This window comes from Gopherus flavomarginatus, chromosome 1, assembly GCF_025201925.1.
Source record: "Gopherus flavomarginatus isolate rGopFla2 chromosome 1, rGopFla2.mat.asm, whole genome shotgun sequence".
NCBI lineage: Eukaryota > Metazoa > Chordata > Testudines > Testudinidae > Gopherus > Gopherus flavomarginatus.
Window position 1 is genome coordinate 179,483,616 of NC_066617.1, and position 23,757 is coordinate 179,507,372.

The window sequence follows — 23,757 nt, forward strand, 5'->3', positions numbered from 1 at the left end:
GAGACCAAATCCTGGCGGAGGATGAGGCACTGCACTCTTCCCATGCTCCATAGGGCTCCTTGTGTCTTTCACAGCAGACTCCTTCCTAAATGCTCAAGAGGGTTTTGAAACATCTGTGTGTTCGCACAGTATTGCTAATTACGGGTGAACCTCACTAAGCCTGGAGTTCAGTTTCAGTTCAAAAGCCCCTTAAAGCACAAATGTTTGTGTGAAGCTAATCAAAAGCTTTTCAAAGGAGGTGTTTATGCTATCTACACAACACACCTCCTCTCAGCAGACCTCAGCTACTTCTTACGCCTGCCAGCCAGCCCCTGAAGATCCTGGAAGGTGATAGCTGGTTGCTGGGTCTTCTTTCTTTCTCACTTAAGAAGACCTCCCAAGGCAGGTTAAATGCGGCAGCAGGAGAATAGTAAGACTTCTACACATCATCTGGGACATGGATGTAGAGGTCAAGGTCCTTAGCTGAACATCAAAGAAACATGTGGTTCAGGTTCTGTTCTCAAGTTGGGACAAAATTGGGGGGAAATTCTGATATCTGAGGCTTGCACTTTCCTAAATCCCTTCAAGTTGTTCCTCGACCCTGGTTAAAACAATGGCCCGAGAACCAGTTCCACTCTGCTCGTGTGTGTGACCGAAATGCAAATGTTACGGTGAGCAAGAGGAGGAGGAGACAAGAGGTGCCAGGGCTGTGCTGACACACCAAAAGGCTGCTGATCATAAGTAGAACTTCATCTCACTGGCCAGGAGCTTTCTTCGCGCAGGGACAGTTTGGAGATATGAATTTGAAAATGAACTTCAGGGGGATTTTTCTAGCCAAGTGCCTGGTGGTTTTATTCTCCTGTGTAAAAGGTGAGTTTGCACCAGCTTTTTGCTCTTTCAGGCTGGCTTTCCTTAAAATTGCACTTAAAGCATTTAAAACGGTGGTAGATTATGAACACCCAGTTCTTGTACCCAGACAAGGGTGATGGATATCTTAACAGGGTGCTGAATTAGGCCCATCTACGCCACAATTATAATGGACTCTGGGATCCAGTTCCAATACGGCTATAATTTTCAAGGTGGATGGAACCTATAACTGCGCTGTCCCAGGGTTTCACCCAGTTATGAGAATTTGAGGTGGTCTTGTCCACATGGCACATTTTAAGCCTCTCCCCTGACTCAGTTATAGTTGAGGAGCAAGTTATTACCAGTATGTTTTAGATTATTCCTTTGATAGTGCTTTTAATATAGAAATGTGTAAGCAAAATTAAACGTGACTGATCCCATCTCTGCCACATAGCATCTACTCAAAGCTAAATAGCGAAGCTTGGGGCAAGATGGATGATCTGATAAAAATCCTTGGATCTTACCTAAATATCATGGGCCACATTCTTCCCTGGTTTAACTCTACTTAAAATCCAAGATGAATTTGGCTCCTTGTCTCTAGAAGAATTATCGCTATTGCCAGAGCAAGTGCAGTGCAAATAAATCATTTAGAAAGTATTACACAACCCTCTGAATGGTAGCTAGCCCTTATGAAGCTGCAAAGATCAGATACTTGGGGAACTGGCAATGGGACCTTTAGGGTAAAATCCTGGCCCCGATCCTTGGCCATTGACTTTAATAGAGCCAGGATTTCACCCTAAAACTATTAGGGCTTGATCCTGCAAAGTTGTCAGCATTCTGTCCCCAGTCCAGGCAAAGCTCTTAAATATATGCTTCACTTTCAGCATACGAGTAGTCCCACTGACTTCAAAAGAACTATTCACATGCTTGGATTGAAGCCTGTACTCAAATGCTTTGCTGTTGGAGGCAGAGTGCTCATGTCTTTGTAGGATCGAGCCTTCACTGTTAAGCACATGGCCTCACTTTTCCCATTGGTAAAATGAAGATAATGATATCTACCTTACTTTGCAAAGTGCTATAAGATCTCTTAGCTAAATAAAATAACAATAGCCTTCAGTCTGGGGGAACCCACGACCTGAGCTTGCTATTATAATATGTATAATAATACTTTGTAAATGGTTTTAGCTTCAGTCTAACAATCCTTTATCTGACACATATTAATATAGGTAAGTGTCAGCATGGAGTTTTTCCTACTGCCCTCAATGAAGCTGTTGCATTTTTTTCGTAACCCTATTCAAGAGCGACTTCACTGTGTGGACCCATTGCTCTTTTCTAGTAACGAACATTTTATTAAAGGGAAACAGAACTGTTGACAGTGCCAAGTATTTTTTGCAAAGGAATATTAACAGAAAAAGGGTGATAAATACAAATGATCATACGATAGGGTGGAGTCGGTCTAGGTTGTAAGTTACCAATATGTATGTACCTAATGTGTTGTTTCAAGTTATAGCAATTCTTTTTTTAAAACTTTTTAATCTAAAAATTTAGTTGCAATTTTGGCTCATAGATTAGAACAAGTAGTAGTGGATTTCTTACACAAGAACCATTCATGAATGACCGGAATAAATCCAACAGTCGATGCTTTATGATGGTTGTTTGTTTAATGTTTCCTATGTACAAGGACTAGATAAATAAGGAATATATTCTTGCTATGGACTTAAAACAGACTCTTGATTTCCTTGAATGGCTCTATTTGTTTAATATGTTTGAAACTTTAAAAGTGAATCCTTCTTTTCTCAGATGGGTAAAGTATTATCAGTGCAGCTCCTTTTAGATCACTGCACATGAATCATCCCATCCTCTTTGTGACTGCAATTGACCAGTCTGTCGCTAAATTCTGATTGCTCTGTCGTTTGCAGAGTATTTCAGTTGGCACTATCAACAAATATTGTTTCATTGTCTATACAGAGGACTTAATGTTGTTTGTTTGGGATGCTCCGACTTCTGTTCCAATGATTCGGGAGACCAAGCAAACTTTTAAAGACCTATCAGGACTGTCTGTCAATTGGAATACTATTGAGCTTTCCTTCCTCAGGATTTTGATCAACTTTTTCTTCATCTACACATGCAAAATATAAATGATAGAATATGCACTACAAATAATAATGAGTAGTAATAACTCTAAATATCTGGGAGTAATTCTGAGGAGTAGCAAGTATCTGAATTACATATTTTTTTTCCTTTGTCAAAAATGCTGCAGGTTTTACAAAGGGCTTTGGTGCTCCTGTTAACACTTATTGGGAGAATGAATATTATTAAAATAGTTACACTTCTAAGAGTGAGAGATTTCAGAATGTTCCATTAGAAATGCTGAATGCTTTTTAAGAAACTTGATAACTCAATAACAGCTTCCCTTTGGGCTGGCGGATGCAGTGCATGAAACTCTTCATCCTCTCACAGGCTCTAATGGACCATCTCTCTCAGATGTCTCAAATAATTATTTTGCTGAACAAGCATGATAGTCTAATTTTTTTTATTTGACTCCAATATTACTATTTCACAAAGCAGCAATTAGTTTTCAGTTTTCCTCGGTGTGATATATTTTATCATACTCTAGATCTAATGAAAACTTTATAATAAAGGATTATAATAATGGAGAGAAACTAGGTTTATAAATCTATGGGGAAAAGAACTTACACTGTGTAAAATTAATTCAGCGTAGCTCACCATGCCTACCAGTATAGCTTTATCCCATAGATTAGAGGGGAATTAATTTAGCAAATGGAAGATTGAAAGTTTTTTGCTGTTAATTAATTTATTGTATTTGAAACTTACAAGCATGTATTTAACCTGTCTGTTTCAATATTATTTATCAACTTGCTTATGCGGTATAGACTAAGAATCTACACAAATGTTTGTGTGGAGTCAGCTTCTCTTTTGAAGTCACCTTCAGCTCTAAGCCCTCGTCCAGACTAACCCGCGGCATCGGCGGGTTAAAATCGATTGCTCGGGGATCGATATATCGCGTCTAGTCTGGACGCGGTGTATCGATCCCCGAGCGCGCTTACATCGATTCCGGAACTCCATCAATCCGAACGGAGTTCCGGAATCGACGCGGAGAGCCGCGGACATCGATGCCGCGCCGTCCAGACTGGTGAGTACCTCGATTTTAGAAATTCGACTTCAGCTACGTTATTCTCGTAGCTGAAGTTGCGTATCTAAAATCGATTTTAATTCCTAGTCTGGACGTGGCCTAAAACCCAATCTGCTATTACTATTCAGTATTCAGAGGCTGTGATTTTTAGATTTAGATTCAGTTTGAGATAAATGGACATGAGATTTTGTGACAGAACATACCATGGGAAGATAAATGGTTCTTGATATTTAACAACATAGGTAAAGGCTGTCTAGCCTTATTCTTATTAATAATACCAATATGTAGCCCTTATGTGACCGCTAACATCTTCAAGCACTGAACAACCACTTGCAGTAGCACCGCTGTGAACTGGATATTATCTGTTTTGCAAAGGGAACCAAAGTCAAAGGTGACCTGAAAAGAGGGGAAAAGCCTGCCTTTGGGCCTGTGTTTATCAGGGGATAGTACCCATGAAAGAGAGCTCTTGGAGGGAGGGAGTGCATCCTTCTGGTCACAGCCATGCAGGAGGGAGGACCTCTGGGTCTCACTCCCACCTCTGTCACTCACTCACTCACTGTGTGACCTCAGGCAAGTTGCTTAGGCCAAGATTTTGAAAAGTGACTAATGATTTTCAGTGTTCAACTCAAGACACATTAAAGGAGTCTGAGTTTTCAGAAATAGCTGAACAGCTGGTCTTTAACCTGTCTCAAGTTTAAATTGAGACACTCAGGATCACTGGTCACTGGAAAATTTTGGCCACAGGTCTGAATTGTCAGAAGTGTTTTGAGTAATTTTGGCTGCCTCAGTTGTGGGTGCTCATCCTGAGGCACATACGACACAGCCTGATTTGCAGAGGAAATGCGCACTCACAAGCCTTAATGACTTGGAGCTGCAGGTGCTCGGTGCCTTTGAAAACCAGCCCGAGGGGTCTTAAAATGACCACCTCTGAAACCAAGATACCCCTAAGGGCACTTCTGAAAATTTGGCCCAGAACTTCTGTGTTCAGAATTAAATTGGGCTGTTTGGGAAGCTTAACTAACTAATGTTCAGGAGCTGCTCTGAGGGCCTGAGATGCAAGCAGCTACATAAATGCCCACCCTTATTAATGAGGAGTGGTTTGGGAAACAAGGGAAAAGTGGGGCGTTTAACTTTGTGACCAAGTTATTTAATGCTGCAGTGTCTACTGTTAACTCTCATCCATAGATGCTTTGGACAGACACTAATCAGGCTGTATTGTTCTTCCCCTGTTTGAAGGGTCTGCAAACGAAGCACGTAACGAGTATGGCATGCGGGGTGGTTCTGTTTTTTTGAACATTCATAACTTCAAAGTGGAACAGCAACAGGAAGTAATATGGCTCAAAAATTCATTCCGTCTCACGAAAGGCAACAGTTCTGGTGTGAAATATTACAAGGATAAGAACAAGTATGAGATGTTCCCCAATGGAACCCTGAAAATAGACCACCTGGTGGAAGAGGACAGTGGAAATTACAAAGTCACTGTGTACGATGGCATGGGAAATCTGCAAGTGGAGAAGAACTTAATTCTGAGTGTTCAGGGTGAGTCACCTTCCATGTCCCTTCCATCATAGCTGGGTGAGCCTCCTTGTTCCCATTCTTTTCTTCTGCTGAATGGGTCTCCATCCTGTTTTCTTGTGGTCTCTAACTTTGTCACGTGGGCTCCTTTTCACTGAAGGGTTAACTCTGCCGCATTTATTCCCTTTCTCTGTTCCTGGGTGGGTTCCTCCTTTTCCTCTCTTGCCAAATGAGTCTCCTTGTTCCCTTCTTTCCCTCTGTTTCTGCTGCTCAGTTGCTCTGCTGTCTGATTTCTTCTTTCTCACATTAGCCAGGAACTCTTCCAGGCAAACAGACCTGCACTGGTATCGAACAATGGAAGACCTTATCTCAGGTCACACTGTGCCTTTCTTTTGCCACTCAAAATATCTGGAAACCCTGGTGTTTATATCTACATTTGGGAGAGATCAGAGGCTGTGGTCTAACTTGGGGGGAAAAAATGGTGGTAGGACCCTTCGAAGCTCCTTCCACAAATTAATAACCCACTTGAGGCATCAAAATGAGATGCTACTCACGACGTATTGTAGAGATGTTTGAACTGTTTGCATGCTCTGCTGGGCTCGGCTCCCCTAACTGGGGTTCAAATATACCCCTGGGCTCTGCTAAGCTCCTTGAGCTTGTGTTCTCCTCCATAAGACTCACATTTTAGAGCCCAGAAAGACAGCTCATGAGAGTGCTGGTACACGTGCTGCTCCCTGGTTCAAGCCCTGATTTCACAACAGATAGGGAAAACTTTCTTAAGCAGCCGTTCAAGGGACTGATATCTCTAGGTTGTTTAACCAGTGAGATGTGGAGCAGAACTGTGCTCTGTACATTCGGAACACTTAGGCAGACTCCTAAAACAGGAGGCTGTTGAAAAAAGCCTGATATCTTGCACAAGTTTCTGTAACATGAAGATTTTCCTTCTACAGTACTTTATTCTCATGACTTGCTTTTGAGCTTACCAGCTTGCTTGCGTGTTTACATCCTGTATGAACGCACTGCTGCATTTGAAGCCTGACAATTAGTAAATGATTCAGTAATTGGCCCCCTATTTATTTGTAATTAACTGGGTCTACTGTTTACTGTTCACCTGTTCCATCCCTTATAAGCAGCGCTGGTTTGAAATTTTTTTGTATTTAGAAAAACTGACAAAATTTTGAATTTTTAAAAAAAGGGGGAGCTGCTTTGGAATTTTTTTCTTGTTTATTGACCAATTATTACAGCTGATTGGAATTTTCTGAATGTTAAGATTTTGATAACGCATTTAAAAATTTTAAAGAAAAGAAACATGAGCAGAATTTTAAAAAATTACTATGACACTCATTCCTGATTTTCTACTAACTTGATTTATAAGCTGAAGGAAAAAAATTCAGATATCTTTAATGTTTTAAAAGTTTTTCTTGATCAGGATAATTGCTATTTAGATGGAGGTGACCAGTGTCAACTCAGACATCTTTGACAGCATGAATGACAAACTCTCCTGCTAGACGTTCTTGTGTATGAATACGTGTTAAGATTGCAAAAAGAGGCAACGATCCTGTAAGCACTTAAGCACATGCACCATGTTGCTCTTTGGAGTAGCCCCAAAGTGTTCTGTGGCTAAAGTCAAAAGCTAATTAAGGAAGTCTGGCACCCTAGGCCCTCCCACAAGTGTGGCCCCCTGTGTACACTTTCCCGACTTTGCCTCTCCACAGAGAGACAACTGGCTACCCAAGAGCCATCTGCTGGGCTGGTGGGGAGGTCCACCCTTTCAAATTGTGTGGACACCTGCTGCGACTGCCCTAGCAAAGCCCCGAAGGGGTGACCACTCTCAAATCAACACTTCTCTGAGCTGTTGTTACAGGCTGCCTGCTGACTCAGAGAGGCATCATTATATCTGTTATACTGATGAAGTGGGTTCTAGCCCACAAAAGCTTATGCCCAAATCAATTTGTTAGTCTCTAAGGTGCCACAAGGACTCCTCATTGTTTTTGCTGATACAGACTAACACAGCTACCACTCTGAAACCTGTTATACTTGAGTCACATTTTTCAAAGTTTACAGGTTAGGCATTGGATTGGGGTAGAATTTCTAGCGCAGCCACTGGCTTCCTGTGTGACTTTGATCAAGTGACTTAATCTACTCTGTGCCTCAGTTTCCCAACTGTGAAATGGGGATGTACCTCTTAGGAGTGCTGGGAGAATAAAATCCATTAGTGATGTGAGGTGCAGTGATATGATGGCTATTAGAGTCAGATAGCATAATTATTTTTTAAAGTAAAAGCTTAGTTTCTGGCATCATCATGTGAATCTAGAAATCTGGACCCTAGGCATCTGTCCGTAGTGTCTGGAATGTTTCAAGGCTGGATGTCTTTCTGAAATAAGTGCCTGCTCAAACAGAATTTATCAGCATGATGCAGAAATTACTGGGTGAAATTCTATGGCCTGTGTTATACAGGAGGTCAGACTAGATGATCACTATGGTCCCTTTTGGCCCTAAAATCTATTAATAGTGTTTATCCAGCCCTGAGCAATTGCTTAAGTGTTAGCAGGACCAGGGTCATACTTTGCACATACACTATATTCAATGGATGGATTATAGCGCTTGCTCAGTAGTTAGTGTTATAGTTGAAGTGCAGTACTCTGAGAAATGACTGAGTGTAAACTAGCATTGAGGGTTTCCAGGCTTTTTGCAATGACTGATTGAATTTGCTCAGTGTAAAAGTAAAAAGTTGCTTCTCTCCCTCCCCCTGCCACTGCAACTGATGTGCCTGCAACGTCAACCTGGACTCAGAGTCAAGGTGGGCTCTTTCTGGCTCATGTACCATTGCCAGTAATAGAGATTCCACAAGGGGAGCTCCATTACCAATTCACTGTGCATAATAGGAAACTGAAACCAGCTTATTCATAGCTTCATTGCCTCCATAGTGCTAAGACGATTTCCAGTCTAATCTATGTTCTTATACTGCAGTCATCACTGTCTTATCTGAACGCGTTCCAGCAGTGCGTTAAGCAACGTGACAAAGACCTGGGCTATACACTTAATACATCCCTGTCTGCCATACCTATGATGGTATATTATTATTTTATTTTATTTTTACTGACCTAGTTTTTCCAGTCTTTCCGGTGTCCAACACTGAATGAAAAGTTGCAGATGCCATCATGCCAGAGCTGCATAGAAGGAGACTATTGTCTCTTTGCTCTATGACGTAAAGCCTTCGTGTAAGTCCTCCCCTTCCGTCCCATCCCTCCTGTGCCAACTCCTCCCTGCATAGCCTAGCTTCTCTCCCATAGTAACTGCAATGTGTGTTTGCTTACACTGGACTGATGGCCTCCTGTATGGAAGAGAGGAAATACTGTGGTCTCCCTATGTGCCAACCAGCCACCTTGCTGTCTGAGAGCCTGCGTAGTATATGAGGTATTGGTGGGTGGAGATAGAGCAGCAGTTGATGTTTTGCTCTCCTTGGCTCTTCCCCCTGCTCTGAGCTCAGTTTTCCACGCACAGATCTAGGTGGGAGGCGTTACATCTTTGAGCAGGGTAATAGAGATACAGCTCTGGGTCCGCTCCCTGGTTGCTAATGAGCAGCCACCTCAGCTAGTGCCAACTCTGCTCTGGAAACAACAGAGGGAGGTGGTCAGTGAAGCCTGCAAGTTGACTCCAGGCTCTATATGGATGGAATAGAGTTCCTGTATCTATAGACTCGTGAGAGCTGATGTATTGGGAGGGTTTGCAGTCTCCCAGTCTGCAGGATCCCCTAACTCCTCCTACCAGATGGGATGATGCAGCAAAAATTTTGCTGCGGGAAACTGGTAGTTTGCTCCTCCCTTCGGCCATGCCTGAGGGGATTCTCCACGAACTAGAACTATGAGACTCAGACCTCAGTGGTTCAGGAGTCAAATTAGCAATCACCATGACCATACTGTACCGTACCATACCATTACAGTAGTGTGAATTCCTTGTTTCTTTACTATAGGAGTGTTCATATTCAAACAGTATGATGGGAAATACACTGTGTGTGTGTGTGTGTGTGTGTGTACTGTATTATCCTCACAGCAAAAACTTAATTGGTTAATAACACAGTAAAAACATTGTGATTGGTTAATAATTAAACCACACAGTGTTTTAATATCCTGTGCTGCAAAGAGCCTCAGGAGACACATTAAAGAGCCATTTGTGGTTCCTGAGCCACGGTCTACGGAGGCTCTGTCTATACTGGCACGTCATTAATGTCGTTAAAACTTTTGTGGCTCAAAGGTATGAACCCCTGTGCTGCCCCCGCCCCCGAATGGCAAACTTTTTAACAACAAAAAGCACTGGTGTGGACAGCGCTTCATCCGCTGGAGCTGCTCTCCCAGCGCTGAAGCTACCACCCCTCATTGCGGGTGGTTTTATTCTCTCGCCAGGAGAGCTCTCTCCCACCTATAAAGAGCGGCTACACAGTGCACCTTGCAACAGCATGACTGCAGCGGCCACCATTGTATGGTGCGCAGTGTAAACAGCCTGAGCTCAGAGCTAGAGTCATCTGGCCCATTGTGTTTCAAAACAGAATAGGACAAAGGGACTGGGATTCTATCTCTCTAAATAAACCACGAAACATTATCTCAAGAAAACACTCTACAGATCTGTAGGGAGGGAACTGAATATCTGTGTTTCAGATTAATTTGCCCCACATCCTTTCACAGGATCATTTTGTTATGTTCTGCCCATGCCTCTAAAATCCTTCCAGGTTCCTTTGTATTATTCTGTGGATCTTGCCTGTCCTAACAATGAACTTTTTAAAATTAGAAATCTTCACAGACTGATTGCCTCTTCTATTCTCTTTCAGAAATGGTCTCTAAACCAGAAATCAAATGGACATGTTCACAAAAACTCATAAATGTGATATGTGAGGTGAAACAGAAGAATAAATTTGCTTTTCGCTTGCTTCAAAATAACCGGCTGCTCTCTGTCGGGCCAATAGATGCAAATGGCACATGGAAGATTGAATATCGACCCAAGACCAAAATCCTTACTGCAAAGTTCCTATGCGAAGTTAAAAATGACGTTAGCCAAAAAACTACTGATCAGGAAATCAAATGTTCAGGTACAAAGTCTATATTGTGAAAAGGTCTCCAAATCACAGCCCACAAAGAGTTACAAACATACAGCTGTCGCCAGGGTGCTGATTCTAAAACAGTGTCAGCCCAATAAAATAACTAAGGGAATTGACATGCAGTAGGTTTTATGCAGTGCTACACAGCAGGAAGCAAAAAACACCCCCACCCCCCCCAGCTATTCTTCTTTATTATTTCTACAGCACCAATAGTATCAATTGCACTGCACAGACCATTAGAACTTCAGGGGTCATTTTAGTTGGGTAGAATAAAATTACCCAAGTTGAAAATTGGTCAGGATGTCCGTTAACACCCTACAATTCCAACGAATTGGCCTGATTCTCCCCTCTCTTAATCCAGATTTACACTGTACACCTTCATGACTTCATTGAGGTCAAGAGAATTGCTCTTGATTTACACCAGTGTAAGGCTGTGCCTACATTACAGGTGGTACAGTGCCATAGCTGTAGTGCTGCAGCGGTGCCACTGTAGTGTAATGGTGTAGATGTTTCCTACAGTGACAGAAGGGTTTTTTCCCATCACTATATTTAATCCACCTCTCAGAAAGGCAGTAATGAAGTTGACAGAAGAATTCTTCCATCGACTTACATGCTCTACACTGGGGGTTAGGTCGAGTTAACTACGGTCCTCAAGGCACAAAACTTTTCATGACCCCAAGCAACATATTTAGGTCAATCTCGTTTTTTAACAAGTTAGGTTGCCCCAGCTACATCACTCAGAGGGTTTAACCCCCACACTGTAGACAGCGCTAGGTTGATGGAAGAATTCTTCCATCGACCCAGCTACCCATGCCAATGGGAGAACATTTCCCTTCAGCATAGGTAGTGCTGGTGGTGCTGGAGCTGTGCTGCTGCAGTGTTTTGAGTGTAGACAAGCCCCAAGTGACAGGAGAATTAGATGCAAGGAAGTCTTGATCTCTTTCATCCTTATATCTACGAAGTCAGTGGGGCCATAGTGGTGGATGGATTCTTTTGATAGAAAAACAGGATGTGCTGATTGTGCTATTTAACATGTGCATATAAAGCATGGGCTTCCTTTGCAGTGAGCTTTTGGGAAATTAACCATATTTTAGAAGTTGACTGGCTTAAATGAGCAATCAAGTACACTAGGCCTCAGGTGTAGATTTTCTTAAAGGGAAAAGGTTTTTACAAAACTTGCTATTCCTAGAAATGTTGTTATGAAACTTTAGGGGGGAAAAAGTCTCTGGAAAATTTATTTGTTTGAATTGAAGCTGTATCCTGCAGTGTTGGGGAGGCAAGCCCAGCAGCATTAGGCTATTGTGCATTCAGTGAAACACACCTGAAACTGACCAGTCTTTTCTTTAATTGTCCAACTTGGGTAAAATGCAAGAAGTCAACAAATGAAAAATTAATCAGATCTCCAAAATCCTTTCACTTTTAATAATCTAAAGCGTCAATAGAAAAATGGTTAAAAACTAAATTTTATTACCTATGTGTAATTTTTAGTCTTTTTTAAAAGTAATATCTGAACTGCTTTGATGGCTTCCCACCTGCGTGAAGTCCTGTGGCCCGTGTTGTTCAGGAAGTCAGACTAGACGCTCAGCATGGGCCTGCTGGCTTTATAGTCTATGAATCTCCATTTATGCAATTAACTCTCACACATGTTCTCTTTGTCCTGTTAATCTGGGCATCTGGCACCTTCAGCCACCAAGCAGTTTAACAGCAACATAAGTAAAACTGTAGGTTTCTAGAACCTGATTATCATACTCATTACAATGGGAACAGTGCTGCAGGCTTTACCCTTCTAGTTTTGCCAGAGTCACAGCAGCAGAACTGGGCATTTACAGCTATTACAAAAGAATCATATACTCTAAATCAGAGATCCCAAAGGTTAAATCATCACTATTGACTATCCATTGACCAGTGACTCTGCATTATGTGCCGCATGGTATATGGCTGAAGATATAGAGTCAAATTCTCTACAGAATTAATTCCTTTGGCTTCAGTGAAGTTACTTAAGTAGAGAGTTTGGCCCATTTCCCATACCTCAGTGAGTTTATAATCTAGATCACCGGTCCCCAAACTTTTCAGGGTCACACCCCCCTTTAGCCCGGACACTGCAGTGAGAAGTGCCACTGAAAACCTGCAAATAAATTAAAACCAGTCAGCTTTCAAATGGGGTGAGGAAAGGATCCTACAGTGTGGGGCTCACTGCAGTGAAAGGGTGATTGTCTGCCTCCTTCAGACCAGTGGCAGGGTCATGGCCCACCCACTTAGCACGAGGCCCAGCCCAATCTGAGCCTGAGAGGTGGCAGCTCTGCCAGCGCCTGGAGCAATGGAAGCAGCAAGAGACTTGTGAAAGTGGGAAGAGGTGGCTCTTCCCACCACCTGCAGAAGAGGAGGCCTGCTCCCAGGCTCCTTTGGGAGAAAGGGCAGGAGGTGTATTCTCGCCAGGTGCAGTGGGCTCACTCTCTGGGATGGCCCCGATGGACAGCGCTAGGCAGTTACTGAACCGGCGTGGAGTGTCGCTGTCAGCAGGAACTGGGGCAGGGGTGCTGCCACAGCGGGTCCAGGCTCATTCATTTTCCTGGAGAGCGGGAGCTGAACGGTAGCAGGGAGGCGTTTGTGAGACGTGGCATGTAAGTGTGGTGTTGGTGCAAGACTCACTGCTCTAGCACATGTTCTCCAAGCAGCAGCTGGGCCAGGTGCCCTAGGACAGCCAAGGCTGCTTCTTCCACAGCTGCAGTGGTTTCCTCTTCCGCTACATCTTGGCTATATGCAGGACCTGAGGTTGCCCCAGCACTTTCCTGAATGTAGCCACCTGCAGTGGGAGGCCAAGTACTTCCAGCTGCTTGAGATGGCATGTCCTCTGGCACAGAGCCAGGGACAACTTCCAGGAGATGCACCCTGCACCATAATGGCTCCCTCTGCACTGACCAGCCCCTACCCTTGCTCAGTGATCTGGAGGTGGAGCCATCTGAGGGTGGGGGCACTGCCTCAGCCCCATCCCCGTACCTCCAGTGACATACACAAAGAACTGTCCTGCCCCCTTATGCAGTAATAGGGAAGTTCTGTCTCCAACCCCCCAGACTTGCTCCAGGGACAGGTCATAGACCATCCACCATAAGTTGGGGCACATCCAATTTCACTCCTAGCTGTACCACCACTTTAGACAGCGTGGTGGCAGCCTGAAACGGTGAGAGGAGTAGGAGTGCAGATATAAGACTCAAGAAGCAGTTCTCAAAGGTAGCCAGGGATAAGCCTGTTAAATTGACAAGCAAGCATGGGGTGGGTGATCCAAAGATGGAGCCAGTCAGCCAAGGCAGTGTAGAGTTGCTGTTTCTTGCTGTCACATTCATTTGTGTATATTAAATACTTGGAGCCTATTGCATGAAGTTCATTCTCTCATCACTCAGGGCCAGTCCTCACTGGGTGTAAACTGACAATAATAATTAATGCCTAGCACCAGGGCCGTCCTTAGCTATTCTGGGGCCCTACACAGCCCCCCCCCCACCGTGGAGAGAGGGGGGTGTGGGGCACCAGGCCTCTGTGGGGTGGGGGCTGGCCCCAGGCCTCCATGGGTGGGCTGGTTTGGGGGGGCAGGGGGAACCACCCTCCAGCACTCACCAGTGGCATGGCTGGGGTCAGGTCCCTGCACTTCCTGCTGCTGGTGAGCGCAGCCCCAGCCCTGCTGCACTCCTGAGGGATGGGAAGAGGCTGGGCCAAGGCAGAGCAGGGTGGCTGCTTTGGGGAAGGGGTAGAGTGGGGGCGGGGCAAGGCTGGGGCAGGGAAGAGGTGGGGCTGGGGCAGGGCAGGGGCCAGGACCATGGGGAAGAGGCGGGGCACAGGCTGGAGCAGCACACAGTAGCATAGGGCACCAGGAAATTTGGTGCCCCAAGTTTCCTTGTGCCCTATGCAGTTGCATACTTTGCATATGGGTAGGGATGGCCCTGCCTAGCACTTGTGTAGGTCTTTTAATCCATAGATCTCATAGCACTTTACAAAGGAGATCAGTGTCATTACGTAGTTTTCATTGACTTCAGTGGAGCAATGCTGATTTACATCAGCTGAGGATCTGGCCCTCCGGGTTCTTCATTGTGACTTGGCTGCTGAACTTCATCTGTCAGATATTTAGAGGCTGGGTAGTTTGGAGTACTCCATCTGTGTGTTTTTTTCTATAGCATCAACAGCTAAGAAAAGCATTTATCATAGAGCTCTTGAAGAAATATGTAGCACAGATGTTGTCATATCACAAGAAAGTTAAAAAAACACATCACAGGTTTCTTCCTATGCAGGTTAGAACCATGGGTGATGTGGGTGGGGGGAGGGGTCAGCTGTCCCCCTCACATTAAAAATTCTTCAGGTTCAACTAATCCTTCTTCCCAACTATGGGAGAAAGTGTGGCCTAGTTGACAGAGCACTGGACAAGGACTCTGTAGACTTGTGATCTATTCCTAGCTCTGCCACTAGCCTGCTAGGGGACCTTGGGCAAGTCACTTCACCTCCCTGTCACTCCATTTTCCCATCAGTAAAATGGGGATAATGATACTGACCTACTGAGATCTATGGATGAAAAGCAATATATAAGAGTTCAGTATTATTATTACTTGAATCTCTTGTTTTAACTAGGTTACTTACAGGTGCTACTTTGCAACCCAAATAATACTGATAATGATGATGATAATTGTATAAGTTTTTTTTTTGGAAGATCACAAAGCACTTCACAGACACTAAGAAATTAAGCCTTGCAGCATGCCAGCCTGAAGTAAGTAAATATTATTACATCCATTTTACAAGAGGAGAAGTGGAAGCCCTGGGATAATTAAAGACACATTTCATGACATAAAACTCAAAGTATATACACCTTTTTGCACACACATGCACACTTTCGCATAACCCAATCACCCCATTTTGTGAGCAAAACTTTGGATTTGCAAGTTGAAGTGGGGCTTTCTGGTATCTCTTATATGATCCAGTGCCCCGTATGTGCACACATTTGGGAGAGTTGTGTGCAAACATGAATGTGTGCGCACATTTTTGTATGTTTACAGACCTTGAACCTCCCTTTCTGCAAATTCTATGCCAAGTATCTATCTTGACTATATGGGCAAAGAGGCTGGGGCCAGTAAGGAAATCCTCTTCCACAGGCACTAGACCAACTGTAGAACTGCTCAGCGGGTGCTTCTCCAGCCTGATCCCCTTCCCTAACCTGGGCATGGAGGGAGACTGTGGTGCATCTCTGGGGGATATAATTTAACCCGGGAGCCCAGCCTACAGAGGAGAATTGAAGCATGAAGCACCTGAACTAAAATTCCCATGGGGCTCCGAGGTGCCACTTCTGAACTCAGCTATTTCAGTTGTCAGCCAAAATATTTCCAGTTATGATTTTTTGAAAAGTCATAATTTTCAGTGAGGAGAAAACACAACGTCAGACCAGCTCTATGTAGAATCTACTCCACATTAGGGATTTGTGCATCAGTATAGGTGCAAAAATCTCTAATGCCCACAAGCTGTAAGTGGTAAAGGTTTGTAATGTGCACTGGTTTGGTATTCAGGGGCTGTGCAAAGCAAGTCTAAGTGACACACTGACGGGATAGAAGAGGACTGTGTTTTACACCTTCCACTTGGTTGCCTTACCTGCCACCTACTTTTCTTTTGTCCACTGGGCACAAGTTCTGAAGTCCTTATGCAGATACAGCTGTAACCGACTTCAATGGGAGTTCTGCCCAAGGAAGGACTGAGTCAAGTTTTGATCCTCAGTATGTAAATGACACTAGTTTGCACACCCATTGAAGACAAAAATCAGTGCACGTTACTGTACTTCACACATTTTTGGGCCAACTTATCCCCAATGAGCAACTTTACATTTGTGTTGAATTTAGTCCCCCTCAGCCCCCTCTTCTGAAAGGGCCTGCTCTTGAATGATACAATCAAATAGACATTCCAGATGCAGAGGGGTGTTCCCAAAGAGATGTGGTGCTGGAGGGGAGAAGTGGAGATACAAGCAAGTCTATTTGGCTAAAATAAGGAACAAACCCATAAACCTTCACCCTCAGATCAAACCAAACTTTTGTTTTGAGGCTACATAAAGTCTGGTTAGTTTTTTTTGTTTCTTCACTATTGTTAATTATTGTGTAGCACTTGTTTCGAGTTCCAGCCAAAGCTAGCAGAGCAAGCTCTGAAATACCACAAGACAAGCTGTTCTCACAGTATTTCCGGCCCTATTTCCAGCTCCTGAAAAAGTCTGTTTTTTGGTCAGACTCTGAGTCCTACGTTCGCCCAGTCAAAGCATTTTGAAAGTCCTTAAAAGGCCAGAAGGGCACTCAGATCTTTGTGTGTCAATATAGAACAAGACTTTTGAGGTTTGACACCTATTGTGCTTAAGTAAAACTCCTTGGCACGCCTGTGAATTCTGCCTCAAACTTTCCCTAGAACTTTCATCAAACAAAGCACATCATACACACATTTCATAATTCTGTTTCATGAAAAAATTCTCCTTCCCACCAAGTTTTCTGTGACCATAAATTAGTGGTTTAGCCTTGTTTGTGCCTCAATTCCCCCCTCTGTAAAATGGGGATAATAATACTGAACATTATCTCAGACGGGTGTTATGAGTCTTAATTTATTGTTTGTGAAAATGCTTTGAGATGCTGGGACAAAAGATGCTATATAACTAGGTTTTCATATCATCATCGTTATCCATGTCATAAGCTTCACATGTGTACATCCTCCAGATCACTGGGACCAAATTCCAGACTTTGGAGTTTTATTCTCTCCCTGTGACATCTCCTCCTTTTTCTCTCTGAGCTAGGGCCACTGGACATTGTTCTCATTGGGAGCATTGCAGGAGGTGCAGTTGTCTTTGTCATCTTTTTGGCACTACTGATTTACTGTATCAAGAAGAAGAGAGCAGAAAGATACGAAGAAGAACAGGGTAAGCACTTGAAACTTTCATGTTGCTGTATGACCACTTAAAATCTCATAGTTCTTTCCACAAACTGCTCAGAGATAGTGAGAGAGAAAGAACTGAGTTTTGTTACAGTGCAATTCTACACTTCAATTGCCAGTTTTAATCTTGGTTTCAGAGTAGCAGCCGTGTTAGTCTGTATCCACAGAAAGAACAGGAGTACTTGTGGCACCTTAGAGACTAACAAATTTATGTCAGCATGAGCTTTCATGAGCTACAGCTCACTTCTTCGGATGCATAGAATGGAACACACAGACAGGAGATGTTTATACATAGAGAGAACATGATAAGGTGGATGCAAACTTCCACCTTTTCATGTTCTCTGTATGTATAAATATCTCCTGTCTGTATGTTCCATTCTATGCATCCGAAGAAGTGAGCTGTAGCTCATGAAAGCTCATGCTGACATAAATTTGTTAGTCTCTAAGGTGCCACAAGTACTCCTGTTCTTTTTGTAGTTTTAATCTTGGTTTCTGATGGTTGTTTTTTAACAAGACAGTACTATTTTCAAGGACTATTATTTACCAGTGAGGGGAGAACAGACTGTCCAAAAGCTTGTCTCAGAGAAGCATCCATCATTATTTGAATATCCTTAATTTAGAGATAAGCTTGAGAATCTCACCAACACACTTTCTCATTAACTTATATATATGTAAAGGCAATCAATACCACTAATTGCATTTGAAATGTAGGCATGCCTAGAGAGTGATTTGGGATGCCTCCATTTTTTTGGCTATGAGCCTGAGACACTGTAAAGAGACCAGATTTTAGAAAGTACAGAGCATAAGAGAGAAGTTTTGTTGTTGTTTGTTCATCCTCTAAAAATCAGGCCCTGTTAAAGTGTCTCAACGTGGGCACTTTAACACAGAGGTATGTAAAATTCACTGGTCATTTTTGAAAATTTAGACTGAGTTTTAGTTTTGGTGGTCACAGAAAAAGAAGAAAAGGTATGTAATGAGAGAAACTGAATTCAAGAATACAACAGAAATATTGGCTATAAATAATTAATGAAATCATCATTACAGGCAAATCACATCATTATGGTGAACAGGGTTTAACTAGGTTCTACATGCTCATGAGATGTTTTCATGGCGTGATTGGCTTGACCAGCAACAGGGAGGACCATAAATCTCCCAATAGCATTTCCTTGGAATATAGCCAGTCCAACTCTGCAGATCTGAGAGGTGTGGATAGTTCTGCAACTGAATGTTTGGTTGCTCATCTGAACCAAACCCAAACTCCAGACCTTAGAAAACTAAGACATGTTAGAACATGACCTTGAGCAGTCATGAACATAAGAACAGCCACACTGGTTGAGACCAATGGTTCATCAAGCCCAATATCCTGTCTTCCGATGGTAGCCAATGCCAGGTGCCCCAGAGAGGATGAACAGAATAGGCAATCAAGTGATCCATCCCCTGGCACCTGCTTCTAGCAAAGAGTCCATTTTAGTTACCATGTTTCATTAACTTTGTGCCCTAGCAGTTAGTGTAGACAGGGACTGCTGAACATCCTGCCAGCTGGTCAGGGATAACCCTACTGGAATCAAAGATTTACCCATGATCCATTGACACGAAGTTAAAACTGGCTTATCTCTTTCCTCACTGAGTGTTTGTTAAGGTGCATTTGACTCCGTGTTAGTTACCATCAAGGTAACCAGGTCCTTTGGAATGGTTCGATAGAAGTTTAGGATCAGTTCCGTATCTGAGCCACTGGGTCACTCGGTCCTTAAATCAAACCATACATGGTCACTGGCCTTTCAGAAATGGTAAAAAGTGGCCACAGACCATTAGTCTACTTCATCTATGTGAAGTACATTTAATACGGTTAAAAGGTCAAGATTGATTGCCCTTGTGTGTGGAGTCCTCTATCTACCTGCAGAACAGCACGGACAGTGGCAGGGCAAACTTTTCTTACACTGCCCCCTACTGATGTGTCTCAACCCTGTCTTCAAGGGATCACCTCCAAAGATGGGAGAGGAGTTCAGTCTCCTTGGCATATTTCCTGCTTGCTGGTAAGCTGTAGTAGTTGTCCAGCAGAGCAGGCACACTGAGATAAGAGGGGATGGAACTGACTGAAATACTCCATGAGCACCGTGACCCCTACCAGCCAACAGATGGGCCATGGGGTAGTCTGGGAGTAGATGGCAAATCCAGGTTTTATTATTTCATTGAAATAAACAGGGTCCCCAACACCATACCACTTAAACATTGCAAGTATTTGACTGCTTGTCAGTGTCCAAGCCTCCTTCCCTAGGTCGTAGCTGTTCCCCATGAATAACAATGCCACATTCCTTTCTGACTGATTTTTTTTCTTATTGCCCTTCTGTTTTTTATTTCCAAAATATCAGATAACTAAAAGGCACTAGCTTCTGTGTGATACCTCTGCTAACACTAACCCCCGGCGCAGTGAAAATCTTTGATCCCATTAGAGGAATGGGGCTCAGGAAAGATCTCAGCAGCTTCTTTAACTAAGAGGCACAGGCTGCCCTGCAGACTCCTTCTGTAACCAGCATGGATTATCTTCTGTTTGTTTGTACTGGTGACATGACTCATGCTGAGTCATAAACTAATTACTTGGTGGTTTTGTAATTGCAGATGAAGAGACACAGATGAAAATTCGACAATCGAGCGACGAATCAAAATATCGGGAGCTTCCTAAACCTCCAGTTCACGGCCCCCCAAAGCAGCCACGCCAGCAGCAGAGACTCCCTCCACAGTCTCAAACTCAATACCAGGCAGGGCCTCCCCGGCCCAGGCCACGCACTCAGCAGAAGTCTCCAAGCCACATGAAAGAGAGACTGTAAGCATTTGTCCTGGAGGAACAGAACCTGTCCCATTACTTGCTCTGGTGGGACTCGCCACAAAAATAACCTTGCAAATAGCCAACAATCCCCCACATTGGCCGCTTTTGTTGTGGAAAATCACTGTCTATATTGAATGGCTGATGAAAAGGCGCAACGATGGAGACTTGAAGTCATCACAGGTCATTACCTTGGCCATTTTCTTCAAGTGACTCCATGCTAATGTGGGACATTTAGTCCTGAAATCTGCTTCCTTTTTGTTTCATTTGGTTGTGCCTCTCCTTGCCAAATTCTGGTCTAATTTATTTTATTTTATTTTAAATTTTTTTGGGGAAGGCTCTAAGACTCTATTGAGATGACTTTCATCACATCTATCTCTTTCTCCCTTTGCCTGCACTCCCACCCAAACACCCCTCTAGTTGTTGCAGCCAGTCATTTGATCACATGGAGAAGAAAATAGCTGTGTTAATTGTAATGAAGTCCTGACATAGTGGAGTGCTGGCAAGAAACTGCAACTTTATTTCTTGGCTACAGTGACATGACCTGGTTCAGGGTTCCCAAGGCAGATGTACCTGTCACATGACAGGAGTCAGTATCCATTGGTGTGTGAGATTCCTGTAGCACAGTAATACATACTACCAACCAAAACCAAGTAGTCTAATTAATAACTATTTTCTCTGAACCTTGTTGGCTCTCTCATCCCATGGCCACTTTGTGGTCTCAAAAGAGGCCCAGAACTTGTGGCCAGCGCAGGTACTATGGTTGGTGTGCCACCTGGAGCCAGTCACATGTACCAGAGAGGAGGAATTCACCCTCTTGCTTTTTCTACAATATTACTTGCTTCCAGGAAAATCTGGAAATGCTGCAGTGCTGTCTTCTGCTCCTCTCCCAGAGCTTGTCCACACGGAGGGATTTAGAAGGCCTCATTTACTCTATTTCTGTGAAGGACTTGGTTTAGGGCTGATACCACATAATTCAGTCAGCATTCTGAAAGCAAATAGCCTTGTATTGACGCAGGTCAGGGGACCCAGCGGTTCCAATAACTCTTGCTTTGACAAAGGAGGACATGCTCGGCTGGTCTGCAGTCAGCACCACAAGTCTCTGGAACACTGGATGTAGTGCAGGAGTTCTCAAACTGGGGGTCTGGACCCCTCAGAGGGTCATGAGGTTATTACGTGGGGAGTCATGAGCTGTCAGCCTCCACCCCAAACCCTGCTTTGCCTCCAGCATTTATAAGGATGTTACATTAAAAACACATTTTTATATATTTATAAGGAGGGGTTGTGCTCAGAGGCTTGCTATGTGAAAAGGGTCACCAGTACAAAAGTTAGAGAACCCCTGGTGTAGTGGGAAAGACATTCTCGCTTATTCATAGGCAACACATCGGGGAGCATGCAGGGGCAAGTGCCCCTCATCCCCATAGATTTTTGCTTGGACTTCAGGGAGGAGGGAAAGGGGCTTTGTCCTTCTCCTGATGGGCCTTCCCCCTGGCATGCTGTGCCTCTGGCAGCTGGGACTGGGTGGGGAGGGAAGGGACGGAGACCAGCCACTTCTCACACCGACTTCTCCGGGTTGCTGCTCTGTGCAGCACAACCACTGCCTGAGAGAGAGCCCAGCTGGGGAGGTGGCGGGGGTAGCCTATTTCCCATCTGGGCCCAGCAGACAGGGACATGGGCCAAGCAAGCCAGAGTCCCTTTGCTCCCCCTCAGCACATTTCCGGTTTGCTCGGCCCCTGTCCATGGTAGCCAGTCCCAGGCGGGGAGCGAGCTGCTGCCGCTGTCACCTCTCCAGCCTGGCTCTCTCTTCGGCAGCTGTCACAGAGACCCCCTCCACCCCCAGCTAACTCTGGTGGGGCAAGGAAAGCACAGCAACTGCAGGCTGGGTGCAGGGCTGGGGGGGTGCAGGGCCAGGGGGTTGCTGGGCAGAGAAGACATGGGCTGTCATGTGTCCTCCTCCTTTAGATTGTGGCCCCCCAGCATCAGGAGGCACGAGTTGTTTGTGCCTCTCACCTTTGGCGAGTCTCATGACTTCTCTGATTCTCAGGTAGATCAGCTGGGTTAGCAGAGGCCCCATGTTTCTATTTTATTCACCCTATTGTCTGGCTAGTTAAAGCAGCCCCTCTGGTGTTAGTGACAGCACACTGAGCATGGGGCAGGGATGGAGAAGTGAGAGCCATTCTCAATAGCACGTTGCCTGGAGCTTGCTACTCATGCCATGTAAGGTAGATGAATGTATGGTAGTTCTTTCAAGCTCTGAGTCTCCAATGTATTTGTGTAGTGTTAAAAGGTGTATCCTTATTTCTCGCCACAAATGTGCCCATTTATGACATGCCAGGTGCAGGGAAGAGACATGTTAGGAGGGAGGCCCCTGCATGTCCCGCCAAGGGGCCAGTTGTTGTACTTTGCTTTTTCCTCAGAAGCTGGTCCACTTGGATGGAAATGTTACTCACGCCAGGCCCAGCTTTCTGCAGTATGTGCTAATGGTTTGACTAGTTTAAGGTTTACTTTTTTGAAATGGCTTGTACTCTATTTTGTGTATGAGATATCAGCCTAGTACTGCATAAATAAAGATTAGAAAGTGGATGATGGAGCTTTAGCTTGTGCTGCTCCTGGTGTTTGGCTATCTAGATTTCACGTACTTATCAATAGGCGGCAAAAGAAGATGTGTGAGCCTCAGTGGCCACAGCACAGAATGACACTGTCATGCTCAACTCTATGCCCCCTTGAGTATCCATGGCCAGCAGAGACAGCGTGGGGGTACTCTGTATCCAACCCAGCTCCCCACTGTGGGCCCAGTCTGTGTCCTGAGGGGGCATGCTGTTCCTGTCCTGGAGCTCAAGAGGTTTAGCTATGCCCGTTCTTGTCCACCAGAGTAAGTGAAAGGTTCATGTTACATTCATCCTTGATCGCCATTTATCCCGTGACGGCAGTGGGGGAGATCTTGCATGGGGAGAACTGGGCCACAAGATGGGTGAAAGGTTAATTCTGTGCCCATCCCACATCCCCAGTGATTGGGGAAGAGGTGAGGGGGGGGGCTCTGTGCTCATCCTTGATGCCTAGTGCAATTTTGGGATAAAAATGACAAGTAGCTGTAGCATTTGCTTTATGAGCAAGTTATCCCTCAATTTCCCCTCTCCTGTCACTTCTCTCTCAGGGTATTGCCAAAAAATCAAGGTAATTGCAAGGTGAGGTTTGAGTTGGCTCCAGTGGCTGGTGAAGGCTGTCCACTGCTCTGGGGAGAGACCCCCCACTAACATACTTACTGCCTGGGAAGATGGGACCTGGGAGTGCCATAGAAGTGCCCTGTGTATACTAAATGTTAGTGCTGTGCTCGACAATGAGGAAGAGCCTGCTTCAAGTCCAGACTCTCTCGCTCCCTGGGTTGCATGATGTTAGTGTGCAAGCAAAATCACCCCGGTG

The 23,757-nt window shown here is 44.4% G+C and overlaps 1 protein-coding gene and 1 pseudogene across 1 annotated transcript; both read left to right on the plus strand.

Annotated features, from left to right (window-relative positions):
* Positions 1–738: 738 nt before the first annotated feature.
* Positions 739–22,927, plus strand: CD2 (CD2 molecule). Its single transcript, XM_050960971.1, has 5 exons — positions 739–849; positions 5,216–5,518; positions 10,320–10,577; positions 17,380–17,502; positions 20,133–22,927. Exons 1-5 carry the CDS (start codon positions 777–779, stop codon positions 20,339–20,341), a joined length of 966 nt encoding a protein of 321 aa, XP_050816928.1. The 5' UTR covers positions 739–776; the 3' UTR covers positions 20,342–22,927.
* LOC127055320 (BTB/POZ domain-containing protein KCTD12-like) lies at positions 12,569–14,064 on the plus strand (annotated as a pseudogene).
* Positions 22,928–23,757: the final 830 nt, after the last annotated feature.

Coding starts and splice junctions, on each gene's coding strand:
- CD2 (XM_050960971.1), top strand. CDS start 777: ATGAATTTGAAAATGAACTTCAGGGGGATTTTTCTAGCCAAGTGCCTG. Junction 5,519..10,319: donor CTTAATTCTGAGTGTTCAGG/GTGAGTCACCTT, acceptor ATTCTCTTTCAG/AAATGGTCTCTAAACCAGAA. Junction 10,578..17,379: donor TCAGGAAATCAAATGTTCAG/GTACAAAGTCTA, acceptor TCTCTGAGCTAG/GGCCACTGGACATTGTTCTC.